We start from the raw sequence: 19,990 nt of genomic DNA, 5'->3' as shown, positions 1-19,990 counted from the left end.
ATGAATTCTATACTAACCAAGATTTTTTAAGAATATAAAAACTTCCTATTACTGCCTTTGGAGTTCTGTAGAATAGTGTATGATATTAGTGGTGTAATCTTATATTCAAAGAGAATTTGTTGTAGAAAACATTGTACCAAACAGTAAAATGTTTAGAAGTGCACGAATAATTTTGTTCTTAAAAAATTCACCTTGGGAGTTTTAAGAAAAGAGAAACTAATGTGTGTATAAATTTCTTGTTGACAGATGGAGGGCAAACAAACTGTACCTGGATTATCTAAGAAAGCAACAAGTCATCTCTACCACACTGTTACAGAATGTACCTGTATTCGGGGCAGCTCTTCTTCAAGTGCTGAGGTGAAATTTTAACATTCTTTCTACAGTTATTTGTGTCATCATTGCTCCTCCCTAGTCAACATATTAAATATAGAAAATTCTGTAATACAAAAAAAAGACAGTGTATTTTTCAAAAATTAATGTGCTTAATGTAATGTAAATGTTTTGTGTGACATTTTGGTGGTATGTATCATGTGACATAGCTACTTTTCCACATTTGATTCGCATACAATGGATGTTACATGGTTTGTTCTTTTAGTGAACCCTTACTCTGCTAAATTTCTATAATGAACTTGTCCATTTTTCAATTTGGACAGTACCATTAACTTAAAACTGTTAAAAGACTGCACGGAGGTGCAGGCTGATCTTGGTCTGCACTGGTCGCAAAGGCAGAATCACTTACCGCCAGCAGGCTAAGGGTTAAAAAGTTACTAGTATTGATGAAGAAGAGTTATGTCAAAAGGTCAACTTGGTGTTAATTTTTTTGTTGAAGGTAGTAGACCAATAATGACACTACCACTGATTTTAGGTGCAGATGGGAATCTCCATCACTTGGCTTACTACAGCCATTGACAGATTATAATATCAATGTCCCATGGAACTGGTTGTATAAATTTAGCACAGTGTAATTCTGAAAAAACCCACAGTGCTTTGTTTAATAAACATTCAGTTTTACAACACAACATGAGAAGAGATTGAAATTTCTGTGTTGATATTTCAGACTTCTGAAAGAGCTGATTACAGTGACCTTCCTGCCATTTGAAACAGAGTAAGTAATTTATACAGCAAGTGATATAACTGGCCTACTTTAAATTGGTACTATTTTGTGTGGGCTTTATTTGCTTCTTAATTGTTATCAACCTTTTTTTTCACATTGCTTACCATTCATGACTCATATCTGGTTATATTTTTGAAGAAGTTGCTTCAAAATATTCAAGACTGTTTTCAGTGCACCAGTCACACTGCCAGTATTTGGAGAAATTAGTGAAAGTAAAACAGTACCTTGTATCAGACAAATTTGCCGTATATTACTACATGTGTATACATTTGCTGTTTAGTGTCTATTTCTGCCTGTATTTGATACTGCCAGATAATTTTACTGTCTGTTAAATTCAAGTCCAGATATCTTAGAGCTTCATATATTACTGTAAAAGGAGAAATTTTTACGATTTAATTTTCGCTATATTCGCGAGTCCCTACATTTCGCGAAAATTAATGCTCGTGTAAATATTCACCATTAGTACCATTCAGATTCAAGTATGATACCTTTTTTACAAATTCCCAAACATACAACCTGGCAAACATATGCAAAATTTCAAATTCACGAAATTTTGACTCAGCGAAAATATGTGCTTTTACAGTAACTATTTGTTATTTTCCAGCTATTTCCAGTTATAAAATAAATACTGTGAAATCATATAATATTGTGGGTATAAAATTCCGTGGCTTTGCTCAAAATGGCAATTTTGTTAGGATATGTATTTGTAAACTTGCCATGAAAATTATTTCCCCACAAGTATCAGTAATTTTACAGTAAGGCTAAAACTAACAATTAAGACACATTAAACCACTACCATTTGAATTATAAAATTGACAATCTTGTAAAAATAATACAAGTCATTATTTTATCATTCGAAATATAGAACTAAACAAACATTAAAATTAGAAATAACCATTTATTTACTAAAATTGCAGGGTGCCCTGCAAAGAAAGTTACAGAACATTGATCAACTATCTCATTTAAGACGTAACAATAATAAGTTTGCGATAATACACGAGATCATATCAGAATTTTAAGTAAAGTTTAAGTATATTCTGACTTATTATCACTAAAGAAATGACATGTTGTGGCCACTCAGAAAAGGTAAGTTTTTCAGTCGACCGGAAGGAGACCGGACGTACCTGCCTAATATGAAATACCCGTATAAGCAAAATTTATCGAGGCAAGATATAGCACACACCGCCGTCTATGTAAAGGCTACAACGGACGCAAGGCAAAATTTACATTGGTTTACGCTAAGCAAATCCATGCAAGGAGACTGTTCAATAACCTTTAGATACCAGTCGGGAAAGTTATCAAAGCGAGGCTACGACGGACGCAAGGCAAGATAGACACAAGCAAGGCTATGTAGGTATTACCTCAGTACTAGGACAATACCTATGCAATTACACCCGACTTATTTGAAAGTTGGAATCTATATACAGACACTCCGTAAACCGCAACAGACGACACTTGCCACTGACCCGAACAATTTCTATTGCCCGAATTCCAGTTTCCGTTCTGCTCGGGTGCCCGAACTTTTACCGAAACCGGACTTCGAGTTTTTAATTAATAAAATCTTGAAAGTGTATGTAAATATTTACCATTAAGAAATTTACGTCTTATAAAGTACGTCCGATCACCTCCCGAGTCGACAGAATTTTCGGCCCTAGTAATAAAGTGAGTGACTTTTTTTTTTTTTTTTTTTTTTTTGTTTCGAATAGAATCAGCTATACCAAAATCAGTTTAGACACAAAGAAAAAGTATGACACAAAGTAAATAGTAACAAGTATGATACACGTTTAACAAAGTAATAATCCTTGACGTCCCTGTATATATAACATCAACGCTGTCCATTCCAAGAATAACAAAATCCTCCTTTAAATATACATAAAACCCTTGAAAAATTATAAAGTCACTATAATGCTTCAGTTCTCCCGAATAATCGTTATGCAGCACGAAATGTCCCATACACATAAACACAGTCTAGGCGACGCCATATATTGATGCCAATTGCAGTGATCCAGTTGTTGCTGGGATTGTAAGGTTGCGTAACTTGGAATGTGAAATCAGTTATGGAAAGGCTGTCCCTGAAATATAAAGCTAAGCCAAAACATTATTTTGTTCAAAAAGAAGAAAAATAACATGTACCTTAAACAGAAATTAATGAATTTAGGTTTTCGTTTCGTTAAATGCACTACAGTTAAGTTTGGGAGTGGCGGGTGGGAACAAAAATAATTGTCAACGTGTAATTTCTAGTAGATTCTAGCTAGCGTACTCGTCGAATGTAGTTTTTCAACTGAAAAGGTTGCACGTAAATCGGATTTACTTGATTGCCCGCCTGGTTCCTTTTCATGTTTGTATAAAGTAACATTGAATAAACCGGGAAACAAATCTAAATTTTGCGACCAGCCGTGCGTGAATAAGCTGACCGCTTGACCGAATATCTCAGTATATTTCTCCAAAAATAAACGGAATTATTTTTATGCAAAATAATTTTTATTGTTTTATTTTTGAATACCTAGTTTTATTTTTGAATAACTTGTTTTAGTTTTGAACGTCTTGTTTTATTTTTGAACAACTTTTTTTATTTTCAGCAAAATGTATCTGTTGACAGACTTTGAAAACAATATCAACTACAAGAATATTCAAGCCGAAAAAATACTGGAAAAATTCTTTACGTAAGATTGTTGTTTTTATGTAACATAAATCCAAAATGCTTGCTTGTCATATTTGGCAAGGTCCATGAGATGTAGATGTGTGTTGCCTTTTCTTCTGTCTGTGATAGACAAAAGTGGGGAGAACCCATATCCACTAGTTTTGTACACCATTGTTTGTATGAGCTAAATTTACAGTTGAGGGTGAGCTATTGTGGACAATGATTGTCTGTCATACGGCATCCATTATCAGTCATTCATCAATGTTTTCCTTTAAACAGCATCTCCTCCTAAACCACCTAGCCAATTTTGATGAAACTTCACAGTCAAAGAACATCAAAATAGTTGACAAGAATATGAAATAATACAGAAATTTCTGATTGTCATGATTGGTGCATTACCTTTAACTGTTTGCAGTGAGTTTTAAACTGTGAATTAAGAGTTAATACAAGTTTGAAAGTACATGGTGAAATGAATGTACAACATTATTTATTTCTTTGAGTGTTACTTAAATTACTACGATTATTCTATGCCAAATATATTTCTTGTGACTTTTTAAGGTACTGTAAAATGGTGGTTGACAAAACTGCTGAAGAATCTTTCAACAAGCTGAGATACTGTGAGGAACAAGTGAAAAAGAAAACATACTTGTAAGTCTCTAGCTTATCCTATCTACATTTCTACATTGGACCTGTCCATCTTTCAGTTTCGACTGTACCATTAACTGTTTAAAGGGGTACTAACCTAAAACATACTGACTGAATAGCGAACAGTGCAGATCATGATCAGACTGCATGGATGTGCAGGCTGATCATGATCTACACTGGTCGCAAAGTCAGAATCAATCGTGTCCAGCATCATATTAGGGTTAATGTACTCCAGTACAGAATAACCTCTGTTTATGACACCTGCAGAGAGCAAACACCTTCCTATATAGGCATATAGTTTCCTGTCATGTAAACAAAATTCTTGGTAAAATAATCTCATGAAAGCATCAGTCTTGCATAGCAAGCATATTTTATTCTTCGTTTAGGTGTTCTGTCCAAAATGGTTGTCCTGTATTGGCAACAACTTGCTTACCTTTTGCTGTTGTCACTAGATGAAAAAGTGACCAAATTGGAAATAATTTTGACACATTTTGTTTCTACTTTCGTTTAAAGCGACTAATTAACACATGGTGATTTGTTAAAATATTTAACCCTTAGCCTGCTTGTGGCAAGTGATTCTGCCTTTGCGACCAGTGCAGACCAAGAACTGCCTGTATATCTGTGCAGGCTGATCATGGTCTACACTGGTCGCCATTCAGTCAGTATCTTTTTAGTAAGAACCCTATTAACAGTTAATCGTACTGTCCAAATTGAAAGATGGACAAGTTCATTATAGAAATTTAGCAGGGTAAGTGTTAATATAAAATTCAAAGTGCATAGGTAAAGGAATCGTGTTCCTTTTTTCCTGGAAAACTCTTTTCATAAAATGAAAAAATGTTTTCATTTCATATTTATGAATGATTACAATGGTTTTGAAGCCCCCCCTGACTCACATCCTGATCCAAAGGTAATATGAAAGTTTACTGAGACTTGAAACATTTAGCAACATATAACTGTACAGTGGCAGTTTGTGGGGTCACCAGTGTCTTGTTGACATACATTTGGTTCAGCTGGGGATTGACTCCCATTTTCCAGTCACCTTACGAAGGAACAAAATAATCCCTGTGTGGGTTAGTTGCTTTAAGATTTTTCAATGTTACATGTGTTCAATTTTAAATTTTCACTTTACAAATAGGAAATATGTGTGCTGAACTTCCAGCTTTGACTCTACTTTGTATGAAAAGCAGATTAATTGAGGGTCACTGTGTTTGTGTTTGGGTGTGGTTGAGGGGGATAGGGGGAAAGGGGAGGGAGTAAACTTTAGGAAAGAAGTTTTTAGGGTGGGGTTACACATTGTTGAATAAAAATTAACCCTTGTGATATGTTTATGAGGAGAACTATTTTATCTTAATCCAGTTCCAAGGATTCACTGCACATGCAAAAATACAAGAAAGAACAGAGAGAGGAAAATTTGCGCCTGGCAAGAAGCGAGACTGGACGACTTGGAAACTTTGTCAAATTGGTAGACCAGATGATTGTTGAGCATATGTTTTACTTGACAAAGAATCAGGTCACCATGTTTGTGAGTACTGTGTTAAAGACAGGGCAGTCACCACTACGGGAAGGCTTTCTGAAAGTAAACTTGACCTTCACTAAACAAGGTAATTTTTAGCTTGTTTGATTAAGAAAGAAAGTCTACTAGGTATTGTCATCTGTAGATCGTCTGTGTTGGAATTGTTGAAGATTTTTGTTTAGGTCTAATTTTCTTGAATGCTTTGAGTGCAGTAGATGATTAAATAGGTCAAGAACCATAGTTCTCTCTTGCATTTTATCAAAAGGATGGCCCTTTTTGACTTAGAGAAATTGAATTTCTTGGGGTTTTTTTATTTTGTTTTGGTTCACTTTTTTTTATTAATGAAAGAGGTAAAGCATTGAACTTTATACATCTTTTAATTACCATCAGAAGTTGAGTAAAAAGGTCAGGACACATTATTTTTTCCTTGCATATTACCATTTCAAGTTTTTACAGATACCATTTAGTATTCATAGGCAGTTCTCTTGTTATTTATTACAGTAAAAACTGTGAAATCTACTAGGTTGTGGTTTTGGCCAAGGTGGCTATTTCATTGGGATTTAAATTTGTGGATTTCAATTTTGATCTTTAACAAAGTGAACATCAAATGCAATATTTTCATGACTTGAGCAGAAATGAGTTACAATGTAAAATCTTAGTGTTCACGAGTTAAAGATATAGCTGTTCTGTTTATTTCATGTTATAGACTTTTCAGTGGTTTGAACCAACCTTTTCTTCTTTAACCTATGTACTGTTGAATAATGAAAGTCATCCTGTTACACTTCAGATGTGCTAGGAATTTCCCCAACAAAAGAGAAGTTGATCAAAGTTCTGACAAACACACTGAAGGGTATACCAACAGTGCTATGCACCAATGCGGTGCCTATGGATGGTTCTATTACTGAGCCACCACAAACAGATTCTCACACTGTTGGTGATGAGACAGAGTCATCCATCCAAAAATCTGAGCCCGCTAAATCCACATCAGACTGCAGGTAGATATTAAGTACAAATAAATTTCTTCAAGGAGTTTGATTATTGAAATACAAACTCAGTCTGCAGATTGTAATGTTTCAGATCTAGGATTTTAAAAATTGACAACTTGGAAATGTTTTCTGAAGTCTGTTTTCAGAATCTATTGAAGCAAATTTCTTGACTTTATTTCTGTCAGAAATGTCTTTGTCCATCTGTCTATCTGCCATTTGTGTTGCATATGTCTCAAAAAGTATCTGACTTAGAGTCATCAAACATTATGGGAAAATCATTTAGCATGTGAAGTTGTGCCCCTGCGGTTTTGTTTTACTCAGCAAGACCTGAGTTATGGCCTTTTACTTAGCATAAAGGACCTAAAAGTTTGTGTGTTATGTATCTCAAAAGAATGTTAAGCTGTGCACCTGGAGTTTTGTTTAGGTAAGACCATGGTTGTGGCCATTGATTTACTAAAAAAATGGATCATCCAAATTATATGCATTTTATCTGTGCAAAAAGTCAAGAACATTGAGCAATGACACATGCAAGATCATGACATCATAATGTTTATGTTTGAAAGAAGTTTAATGAATGTTTGAGATTTTAGGTAGTTTTGTACATGTATGTATGTATGTAGTTTTATACCAGTGAAAATTATAAATAGAAAATTCCACTTTTTGAAAAAATGAAATTTTCAAATATAATCCAATGTTATAATCCAATAAAACTACAGAAAAAGATGAAATAACTAAATTCTGAGAAGCAAAAATTGATTTTCATGACATTTACTCCAATGTCTCTACAGACCAGCAATGTCAGAGAGAAGAAAGAGTACAGCAGCCACTAGCTCTGTGAAACAGGAAAGTAGGGGTCAGTTATCAATGTCAAGGTCACAAGCAGGGGACACAATGACTGTGGTGTCCGGGGCTCACACTGAAAGGACCATTCCAATGTCAAAAACTAGATCTACAATAGGAGATGACAGTGATATGAAACTTCCAGATCTTCCTACTGAAGGTGAGATTTCAGTGGCTGAAATTGGAGATCAGTCTGAAACCAAGCATTGATTGGTTGATTTTGAGCTCATCCTTGAAACTGACCAATGACAAAGCTCTGTTCTAAGACTGGTCTGCAAACTCAATTTTATTACTTTGAGACTAGGATCCCAGTAGTCAAGCCAAGAAAGCTCTATTTATGAAATGTTTAGAGCATGTGGGTCTTCTGAGTTTTCAATAAAAATTATGCTTAAAATTTAAAATGCTACATATTTTGTGTCATTAAAGTACAAACAGTCAAATCATTAATACTTGTGGGGGATACATTTTGACATATTTAGTGATAATGTCAGTTAAGGAAATGAGATACCTACAAACAAAGAAAAATTCATATTCAGTTTATCTTTTTTGATTTGAATTGCTCCAACGATACAGCCATTTTGGCTTAAGCCACAAAATTTCATACCTGTAAAATTTAATGTAGTCACATCATTTTCAGCTATATCAGTTCTATCAAATATGTGGCAATGTAAGACTAGTCTAAAATTTAGCCTTGGGTCTGCAAGTTCTCTTCAGAAAATATGTTCTTTCTGAAAATGTGACTAAAGTAGAAATAGAGCAATATATGAATACTACATGATTTTCAGACACCAAAACGAAAGATGAGGATGAGATAGGTATAGCAACTCCTGACCTTGTGATCAAGGATGATGAACATCAACTGGTTGTTGAGGGAGAGGGATTCATGGGACAGTACAAACCCTTGTCTAGAGCAAGTCTCGAGGAAAAACTGGATAAAGAGTAAGTAGAATGAAGTTGGTTTGAGAAAAAAATATTTTTGACAGTGTTGATGAAGTGTGCGTAATGTTAGCAGCATACTGGTAGAATTGAAGGTTTAAACCTTAGTAAACTCAGACAACTACCATAGACCAACTAAGGATATTGGGTTGGAACCCAGCTGGGGTCAGACAAGTACTGTACTTCAGCCAAGGTTGTGGTTTTAAATCTTGGTAAGGTCAAACAATTACCATTGACTGGTCAAGATTTTTTTGTGCAGAATTTTTACAAAAAGGCTGCAAGCTTTTCTAAAAAAAAAAGAAATGATAAATTATCTGGAAGTTTCGATATTTGGCCATATTTCTATATAGCTTGCCATGCTTTGTTTTTGACAAAACAAACTTTTAAGTTCCTAATAATGTAAATACATATCTTAACTTTCACAAACATGAAAAACGTCGCCATTAAGAACATTGGTAAATAGTTAATCAAGTTTCAGAACTAAACAAACCTAAATGGACAAACTTTTAAGTTCCTAATAATGTAAATACATATCTGTACTTGACGTATGTAATAGTATGCATTCTAAAACACTATTCTCAAGATTGGGGTAGGGTACTGTAGATTAGGCCATGTTAGTTATGGTTTTATTTTCACAAATAGTTGTGAATAATGCCACGTACAAATTTAGAATATTTGTACATATATATACATCAGACTTGCGTTTCACAGAACTCTGTGAATGAGGCTGCTAACCATGAAGAGGCTAAATGAAGTATCATGAAAATTTACCTATTCTACATTAGACCATTTATGTTTGTTTAGTTCTGAAACTTGATTAAGTATTTATCAATGTTCTTAATGGCGACGTTTTTCATGTTTGTGGAAGTTAAGAAAAATTGTTGTTTGTTAACGTGAAATACCACTCTTTAAAAGGTGACTGTTTTGTTTTCTTGTTTCAGTGATCAGTTTCAAGAGATGCTTAAAATGACCTCTGACCTGCTGCATGAAGCACTGGAAGAAATTGACTCTTATTGTGAATTCAACAAATGGCTGAATGAGATACATCAGTTCTGTAAGAAATGGACTGAAAAATCAGTCAGAGAATTTAAAGGGGAGCAGGCTTTTACTATTGAGGTAGAGTGCAATTAAATCTTCTGTATATGTATTTAACAAAAGTGTTGTTAACCCTTAGCATGCTGGACACGATCGATTCTGCCTTTGCGACCAATGTAGATCATGATCAGCCTGCACATCCATGCAGACTGATCAAGATCTGCACTGTTCGCTATTCAGTCAGTATCTTTTTGGTTAACACCCCTTTTAACAGTTGATGGTACTGTCCAAATTGAAAGATGGGCAAGGCAAGGACAATTCATGGATGAGCCAATTTACTATCATATTGACATACAGACATTTATTTTATTGCATTATAACATCTCATTGTCTTCTTTGTCTAGTAGGGAAAAAAATTGTTATGTTAGAATATGTTATATTTCAAATTGAAACTGTTTTATTTTTTTTCTATTGTTATTCATAGCTTACTGTGGCTTTCAGATTCAAACAACTGATCAGAAATATTTACGCCACAAGAAAATTAAGACATAGTGATAAAGAGTACAGTAGAACTGCATTATAAAAGATTCAGTCTGTTTGAGATTTTACATATTAAACTATAAATATTTAAATTTACAATTAATTTTCATCACAGCAAAAACTGACAGAACTGAAACTATGGTCAGACAAGGTGCGGAACTTTGACCACTACACACACACAACCAATGGCCTGTTCTACGTGGATTGTTCTCACATACACGACATTCTGCTGCCTAGATTGAATGAGATCTACTCAGAATTGGTCGATTTTGTAGCAGAAGAGGCAAAGTCGCTAGCAAACCACTTCTGTAATGATATGAAGATAGTCATCCAGGTATGTGTTAAACATATTTATCTTTCTTCGTTTAGCCTCTTTTTATACGCCCGAAGGGACGTATTATGTTATGACGCTGGTGTCCGTCCGTCCGACTGTCTGTCCATTAGCAATTTCGTGTCTGCTCTGTAACTCTTGAACCCCATGAAGGATTTCAAGGAAAATTTGACACAAATGTTCACCACACCTTGACGACGTGTAGAGCACATGTTTTGGATGTCTCGCTTCAAGGTCAAGGTCAAACTTAGGAGTCAAAGGTCATATCATTTTGATTCGTGTCTGCTCTGTAACTCTTAAACCCCTTGAAGGATTTCAAAGAAACTTGACACAAATGTTCACCACACCAAGACGACATGCAGAGCGCATGTTCTGGATGACTAGCTTCAAGGTCAAGGTCACACTTAGGGGTCAAAAGTCATATCAGTTTGTTTCCTGTCCGCTCTGTAACTCTTGAACTGCTGGAAGGATTTCAAAGAAACTTTGCAAAAATGTTCACCACACTGAGACGACGTGCAGAGTCCATGTTCTGGATGACTCGCTTCAAGGTCAAGGTCACACTTAAGGATCAAAGGTCATATATGACTTTGCTTTGTGTATATTGCTCTGCATTGCAGTGCTCTTGTTTTTATTTGGCAGATCTCTTTTTTGTTCACTTACAATAATTTTTTTTGAATTACTTCCCTTTTATGTTACTATAAATAGGTTATTTTGAAACTTTTTTATTATTGGCCGTAGGGAAAAACCGAGACCATCTTTGGTACAACATGGATGGTACCTCCAATTTTTAGGTGTATTCTTACATACCTGTACCTGATAAGGATTTTTTTGTGGACTTAGATTTGTTTTTTGAAGTTTTCCTTTTGTTGTTCCAGTCCTTTGAGCTACAACAGTCAAGTTCTTTAAATTCAAATTCTTTAAATTTTGCTCCCATCCTATGATGTAACCCTTCGGGCGTATATTGCCCCGCTTGGCGGAGCTCTTGTTTCATAGTTTCTTTGCCAAAGCTGTTCCTTTAAAGAGCAGGGTTGACTTTTAGTGATTATTAATAATGGAATTGCTAGATTTGACTTATTTTGTACATACAGAGATTATAAACATTAAGACATGAAAAGATAGGAAACCCGTATACCTCAAAAGCGATCCGTGGCCAAGTGGTTAAGGTTGCTGACTTCAGATCACTTGCCCCTCATCGATGTGGGTTCGAGCCTCTCTCGGGGCATTGGATTCTTCATGTGAGGAAGCCATCCAGCTGGCTTACGGAAGGTCGGTGGTTCTACCCAGGTGCCCGCTCGTGATGAAATAATGCACGGAGGGGCACCTGGGGTCTTCCTCCACCATTAAAGCTGGAAAGTCGCCATATGACCTATCATGTGTGGGTGCGACATTAAATCCAACAAAATAAATAAATAAATCAAAAGCTATGCACACTTAGCTCTATACTGATCCACTTCTTCGTTTATCTTACTTTGTAATCATTTAATTTCATGGGCACAAAATTTGATGGTTTTGACAAAAATTGGTACTTCTCATTGATAATGAATTTGTGGATTCTAACTTTTGAATGTATGTTTAACAGGAATTTTACTTGTTCATTCGGATTAAATTTTCTGGATTGAACTCTACCACGAAATCCATGAAAATTAGTCCCCCAGAAATAATAACGATTTCACAATTTCTTTTATTTGTCCTGGTATCCAAGTATTTTATAATCTTGAAGTGCCCCTGTTTCCCTCTGTGTGACACTCTTTGCCTTTCTTTATGTTGAATGAGAATTTCCAGTTCACATTATAATTATTAAGATTTTATCATGATAATTTATTTTGTTTTAAGTACTGCAATTCTTTATTGTCTTAACATCAGCTCTTTAATAATATTTTATCATTACCATGTATTAAAACCTGTGATGTTTCTATATTTAACAGAATATGAAGGACAAGAATGCATCTGTGGACCAGTTTGCAACATACGCCAAAAACTACAACCAGTACAAGAAGAATACAGCATCTTACCAACAAAAAGTGGAATATATCAAGTCTTTGTATGAGGTAACAATTTATTGATAAGTTTATTTCAATTCTGTAAACTTGCAGCCAGGATGTAGAGTTAATTTCAGTTCACAGTGGCTTTCGTGTGTAGTATTCAAATAATGAGGTAAATTCAGATCTATTTCGCATAACATTTGCCATTAATGTATATTCTCATCCATAAGACAAACTCAGAAATAAGTGTATATTTCCCAGTAATGTATATTCTCAGGCATAAGACAAACTCAGAAATAAGTGTATATTTCCAAGTAATATATATACTCAGGAATAAGAAAAACTCAGAAATAAGGATGCATTTTCCATTAATGTATATTCTTAGGCATAAGACAAACTCAGAAATAAGGGTGTTTTTCCCAGTAATGTATATTCTCAGGCATAAGACAAACTCAGTAATAAGTGACTATTTGTCAATAATGTATACTGGACTTTTTATAAACTATAGGTGATCAGGATGAGTTACCGCCAGCTGACCAGTGATGAGGAGAAATACGAGGAGAATGTATGGGCCGCCTGGGAAGCCTTTCTACTACAGATGCAGGATGCATCAGAATTTGTTAACACTCAGACACCACTCATGACACAGCTTCTTGAAGACACATACCAGGTAATATATTATGGGATCATTTCTTCTACTGATCTGTTGAACATTTGTTACAATAATGGTTTTACTTTCCAGATTTTGTTTTGGTAATTGCTGTATAAAAATTACAATCTTTTCATATACAGGAGCATTTGTGTACCAGCTGACATGAAAAAACAAAACCCTAAGGTATTAAATGTGAGTTAATGAAAGTTCTGTTGCAACTTCGTCTTGAGTATGAAATTGCTAGAAATAAGAAACTGTTTGTTGTAAGTAAAACCAGTGTTTTAATACAGTTATATCCAAAACAAGATAACATGAAATTTTTAGTTACGTAAGTAGTGATATTTGCCTAGTTAATTTCAAATTTTGTACTCTAGCTGATATTGAAATATTCATACAAATGGTATATATTTAACTTATGTAACTTATATAACCAAAAATTCAATGGTTTAAGACAGTAAAGCATTCCTTTATTCTTTGAAATAGAAATTGAAACTGTGAAGTTTTAATCTAAAATCTTTAATTTTAGAGGTTTTATACAGTAAAAAGCTAGTTTGAAATTGTATCATTTATCATGTATCCATCCATATCTGATAATTTTAATGTATCTTAGTTTCAAAAGCAACTTTCAATGAACGAAGATCTGCGGAAACAGAATATCTATGTGGTAACGTTGTAATTTACATAACTTGAAAATGTTACTGATTATACTGAACATAAATGAAGTAAATTTAAAAGTCTGCAAATGTAATATATAAATGAGCCGCGCCATGAGAAAACCAACATAGTGGGTTTGCAACCAGCATGGTTTCTCTAATTGCTATAGGCATTGAAAGCAAACAGCATGGATCCTGACCAGACTGCGCAGATGCGCAGGCTCCATGCTGGTCGCAAACCCACTATGTTGATTTTCTCATGGCTCGGCTCATATATAAATTGTAAAATATTACTTTAAATTTTGTAAAGCCACCATCTAAACCTGGGGAAGAACCAGAGGAGAGTCTATATTTGGTAAATTTGTAATTTACATAACAGCGTGTACCTTACATAACATGTTGATCCAAATCATAACATGTGTTTTACTGTGTGTATATTTTGTGTTTGTGTAACAATATCCTGTCTGTTGTAATGTGTACCACTTCTGTTTAAATTGATTTTCAGCGGCCTAAACTAGTAAATAAACCTTCAAAACATAAATATTCATATATGGTAAGAAAAAAAGCTTAAGTGCAGCCTACCTGCAGATGTATGTTAATAGAAAAGCTTTATTAAAATATGTACATAGATTAATCCCTTTTGTTCCACAACAGTGATAAATCATTCAAAAGTCTATTAAGGGACCAGTTAGGTCCCAACAGAAGCAGACATTACTGTTGACTTGTGGGGGCAGGGGGAGGTGGGGGGGGCGCCTCCATGGCCTGGTGGTTAAGGTTACTGACTTAGAATCATTAGCCCCTCATCTATGTGGGTTTGAGCCATGCTAGGGGCATTGAATTCTTCATGTGGGGAAGCCATACAGCCAGAATTTGGAAGGTCAATGGTTTTACCCAGGTGCCCGCCCAAGATGAAATAATGCAAGGAGGGGTACCTGAGATATTCCTCCACCATTGAAAGCTGAAAAAGTTGCCATATGACATATATAATTTGTGTTGTTAAATAAACTTTCCATCATCATAAGAAGTTATCCTTATTATCGGTATGTAGCTTCGTAAGTCATCAAAGAAAAGCACATGCTTGTCAAAATGCATTAATTTACTTATGATTGATTGTTTTTTACTTGACTGTTGTGATAAACTGCTATTTAACAGATCATTATAAATGTATATATATAATACTGCAAGTTTATATTCTGTATTGTGCACTGTATAATTCATATACCTACAATAATGGAATATGTATACATGTGTAATAATGTGAAGGTATGATTTATTGTTTCGGCTTGGTTCCAGCATGTTCATGTTACAGTGAATGTGTTCCCCCCCCCCCCCCCCCACCCCCCCTTTGAGGAAGCTGGGGTATATTGTTTTGTACTTGTTTGTTGCATCCGTTGATCGTTTTTTTTTAGAGTGAACAGTTACCGCCCAATATCTTGAGAACCAGTTGAGCCAGAACCTTTAAACTTTGTAGCGTTATTTGGCTTATATTATATAATTATATGAACCCTATATTTTTGGGGGTCAGTAGGTCAAAGGTCAAGGTCACAGGGGCCTGAAACTTGAAAACAGTTTCCGCCCAATAACTTGAGAACCACTTGACCAAGAACCTTCAAAATTAGGAGCATAATAGGGCTTATCATGTAGATGACCCATTTAATTTTTGGGATCAATGGATCAGAGATCAAGATCACAGGGGTCTGAACCCTGAAAACAGTTTCTGCCCAATAACTTGAGAACTGCTTGACCCAAAACCTTCAAAGTTGGTAGCACGATTGGGCTTATCAAGTTGATGACTCCTATTGTTTTTGGTGGCAATAGGTCAAAGGTCAAGGTCACAGGGGCCTAGACCCTGCAAATGGTTTCCACCCAAAAGCTTCAGAATCACTTTACCAAAAACCTTCAAACTTAATAGCATGATTGGGATTTTGAAGTAGACGATCCCCAGAAAGTCAAAGGTCAAGGTCACAGGGGCTGGAACCCTATAACTTGAGAACCACTTGACCACGAACTTTAAAACTTAGTAGCATGATTGGGCTTATAAAGCAGATGACCCCTATCATGTTTTGGGTCAGTAGGTCAAAGGTCAAGGTCACAGGGGCCTGAACCTTAAAAACAATGTCTGCCCAATAAATTGAGAACCACTTGACCTAGAACCTTCAAACTTGAAAGCTTGATTGAGCAGATAAAGTAGATGACCTCTATCGTTTCATGGGTCAATAATTCAAAGGTCAAGGTCAAAAGGGCCTGAACATTGAAAACGGTTTCCACTCACTAACTTGAGAAACACTTGATGCAGAACCTTAAAACATGATAGTGTGATTGGGCTTATGAAGAAGATGACCCCTATTGTTTGGAATTTTTTTGGTTAGTAGGTCAAAGGTCTAGGTCATAGTGATCATGGGACTGAGAATGGCACAAGCCATCTTGGGGAGCATACGTATTTTACAAACAGTAGCTCTTGTTTACATTTACTTTACCTGTTAATGTTTGTTGGAATGCATTGCAGACGTAGCTAACTTTTAAAGGAATATTGATATTTTAACATTTGTTTAATTTCCAGGATAACTTGAATAAAGCCATATCTAAATGTGCAGATGAATACATAGAGGATATCAAATGAGTGTATTTGCAGTTACTAAGTTATGGAATGAGTAAATTGAAATGACATGATTTTCTTTAAAATTATGTACTGAAAATATTAATCATTCTTTAACAGTTATCTACTATCATTTATTTGACAGTCCCATCACCAAGAAAATAAATAAAAGTAAAGGAACACTTCAGTCATATACATGTACAGTACATGTCTATGTCATGTTACATTCAGTGACACCATTTTATCTGCCTTTGTCACCTTGGCCAAATGGTTAAGTTTTCTGATTTTGAAATACTTGCCCCTTGTTGCTGTAGGTTTGAATGCCATGTTCAGTTCACTTTCATATGATTCTTGCATACAGTGAGTTAATTTATATTTGTATACAGTATTTTATAACTCAAATTAATTTCAGGGTAATTTTTTACAGCTACCTGTAAAGAATCGAAACAATGTTTATTTGATTATTTCAGCAACTAGAAAGAGAGGCATATGAGCTTGAAGAGCAAGCAACAAATGGTAAATTCCTTGACCCAGATCAGAACCCTTCATTTGTACTCAAAGATATGAAGCAGGTGAGCACATTGTTAGTTATAAATACATGATGATTCTGTGCATGTTTGTATGTACAAGTGAACCTACATCAGTGGCCATCTGTATTAATAAAAATTATTTTGCCTAAAAATAATTACTTTTATTTTTCCCGAAATTTATGGCTATCTCGTTGCTAGGTGTGTTAGCTATAAACTATCGTCGTTGTCAAGTAATCCAGTTTTCTAGTTCCTTGTCTAAACATAACAGATTAATGATAAACGCCTATTCGTCAGGGAACCACTCGAGCGTTATATTAAATCGAGAGCACGTGCAATCTTCTCAGTTGAACTAAAGGTGTATTGGCTAGCGCTTCAGATCGATGTTAAATTGAATAGCCATGCCACGTGGTCGATGCAGAACACGCCTGAAAGGTAGAGGCGAGCCAGCCTGTCGAGATGATTATGAAGGGAAGGAAATTAAAGGCGAACTAGACGGCGGATTTGCCAGAAATTCCAGGCATCAGACAAAATGCCGGTAGGTTTGTTATTGATTTCGAACAAATTTCGAAGGAGTCGCAATTAATTCTGCAGTTTGGTAATGACAGTACTTACGTCAGTAAATAGTTATACACAGTTAATCTCTTCCCGTTAACATCTATGCACCGATTATGAATTGTGTATTGTATTAACTGTAAACTTAATACGGGGTGTGGCGACCCTATTTCTCATAATTTTACAGATTCGAACCAAAACAATAATGTTGCTAGTTCAGTCAACTGTCGTAATAGTTTCTTGATTCCGACAGGCAGTGGTACTTTCAATACACGTGATTCACATAGGGCATTTCCGTTTTATTACTCGTATGGTGCTCGCAAAGTAAACAGTAACATCGGTGACGTCACATTTCATAAGACAGTGACACTGTTGTGCTCATTTACTTCCCGCAATTTAAATAGCAAATTTTTTGGAGTGTTTTACGTTAATGTCCCCTTTATGGGACCGTCGAATAGTTTAGTATTGCAAGGGTATAGTATACGGATTAAGATCGGATGGGTTATGGAAACCAGAAAGATTGTAAGGAAAAATATTTATACAAGGACGCAACTGTAAGATATTTAAGTAGGTTTTCTCAACACTATTAATTACGACCCTCACTTTGCGATAAGTTTTACATGACCAGGAGAATCTGTCGGCATGCAAACGCAGGCATCAGCACCTGTTAACGTTGGATCAGGTTAGGTCATTTAACTCTTTCGATATCATAAACAAATATCACTAACAAATTCACTGGTTCAATATTAGACTTAGATGTACTTACATTTTCTTTCGATTGGTTTCGGTAATGATCTTCAAATACACTGCACGGGAACACGTGCATCCATAGAATCGAAAATTTAAGATCCACAATACTTAATCCAAAATAAATAAAGATGTTGAACTTGCTAGGTTGTATGATACAGGTATAATGTACATGTCAGGTGGGTAATTTAGGCCCTTCCTTTGATAAATGTGTTTTCGCAACATTATCTGAAGACTTATTTATTAAATCTCTTTTCAGCATAGTTTGTCAAGTATAGAGGAATAATTTTCTTATGCTGGGAAACAAAATATGATTGAAATTTAACTAAACACACCGACGTACTATATATCGCTACATTAATTCATGCAATGCACATTGTCTTCGCTTAATATGTCACTGTCAATTTTGAACTAAATTCTTGTGTGCCTCATGTATTTTTCATGCAAATCATGTAGAGTTGTTATCACAGATTACAAAGAGTACCGTTACTTTGTAGTGCATCTTTGAAATAGAGTGACGCATGTTGTTGATAAATTTTATGTAACTCGTTCACTGTTATTTTAGGCTAAATGCTCGCAAACGTTTTACAAAAAAAAAAAAAAAATCAAAAAAAAATCGCGTGGTCTATTATGAAAATAAGATTCAAACGTTTTTAAACAGTATTAGTTGGGCAGTTTGTTCTTTGTTTGGTGTTCAGGATTGTTAATTGTTGCACTACTACGTTTGTTAATTTGGTGAGGAAAATTCTGTTTCGTTGAAGCTCAACTTTCCGTACATTAAATTTGAAACGATTGTTACGTTTCCCGAAACACATTGTTACTTGAATTTTTCGAAGAAACGGGGTCAGAATCGTGATGTCTGTCATTTTAGAGGCTGAAAAACAATAGATATTTTGTTATTTTCCATACAGAACCGGATTCTATTATATTATTATAGATTCTATTGTTACCAGAGTCAAATAAGATATCACGGAAACTTTGTTAATTCAAGTTGCGGCCTCAAAAAAAAAAAAAAAAAAAAAAAAAAAATCTTACACCATTCTAAACTTTTAAAACTAAAGAGAAATCGATTGAATTTATACATGTATATGTGGCTAGCTTTCCTATGATATTTTATTGGTTGTCATTAATTCTTAATAGTATTTAGTTAGAGCTGTTCGTATTTATTTCTAAGGGCACTGGTGTCAGTTAACATGACATTTTAAAATGGTGTGACATTGCAAATAACAGTAGATAGAACTGTTTTGCACTTGGTTTCCCGTTATATAGTGTCACGTTTTTGTTTGGTGTTAGAAGCTAACTAATGTAAGATTAGGTCATCATAGTTGTAAATATGTAGCGTTAAGATATACTGCCAATATTTAGCCGAATCCAATATCACAGATCATATTAATGGTTCTTAAAATTTTGGAAGTCATCATACTGTATTACAACACTCTTGACTGATGATTTTATCACTGGAGTATGTATGTGTAGTGAGCAAAACTTCAGAGCTGGTTATCATGGGATTTGGTTGAAATCTGTAAAAACTACCAGTCGTTTGTTACGTTATGTATGAATGAAAATTTTTTGGTTGTCTTAATTTTTCTCCTGTTCCGTAAGTGAATTCTCTCCGAATAGCCCATGTAGCACTATATCATGTTAACGAAATTCTGTAGTTTTTTGACCTTAGCCCGGAACCGGGATTTCATAAATCA

At 34.9% G+C, this 19,990-nt stretch overlaps 1 protein-coding gene across 1 annotated transcript in view; it reads left to right on the top strand.

Annotated features, from left to right (window-relative positions):
- Positions 1 to 19,990, top strand: part of LOC123530896 (dynein heavy chain domain-containing protein 1-like) — a 161,276-nt gene that overhangs the window by 12,236 nt on the left and 129,050 nt on the right. Inside the window, exons 12-25 of the mRNA XM_053518035.1 lie at positions 247 to 357; positions 1,058 to 1,105; positions 3,694 to 3,777; positions 4,314 to 4,403; positions 5,757 to 6,001; positions 6,701 to 6,908; positions 7,688 to 7,899; positions 8,525 to 8,678; positions 9,617 to 9,791; positions 10,366 to 10,584; positions 12,507 to 12,629; positions 13,072 to 13,233; positions 14,179 to 14,223; positions 16,935 to 17,036. Of these exons, the coding sequence (XP_053374010.1) occupies positions 247 to 357; positions 1,058 to 1,105; positions 3,694 to 3,777; positions 4,314 to 4,403; positions 5,757 to 6,001; positions 6,701 to 6,908; positions 7,688 to 7,899; positions 8,525 to 8,678; positions 9,617 to 9,791; positions 10,366 to 10,584; positions 12,507 to 12,629; positions 13,072 to 13,233; positions 14,179 to 14,223; positions 16,935 to 17,036 (1,978 nt within the window). The remainder of the gene's footprint in view (positions 1 to 246; positions 358 to 1,057; positions 1,106 to 3,693; positions 3,778 to 4,313; positions 4,404 to 5,756; positions 6,002 to 6,700; positions 6,909 to 7,687; positions 7,900 to 8,524; positions 8,679 to 9,616; positions 9,792 to 10,365; positions 10,585 to 12,506; positions 12,630 to 13,071; positions 13,234 to 14,178; positions 14,224 to 16,934; positions 17,037 to 19,990) is intronic.

This window comes from Mercenaria mercenaria, chromosome 11 (genome assembly GCF_021730395.1).
Source record: "Mercenaria mercenaria strain notata chromosome 11, MADL_Memer_1, whole genome shotgun sequence".
In the NCBI taxonomy this organism is placed as follows: Eukaryota; Metazoa; Mollusca; class Bivalvia; order Venerida; family Veneridae; genus Mercenaria; species Mercenaria mercenaria.
This window is presented reverse-complemented; position numbering and strand designations above follow the sequence as displayed.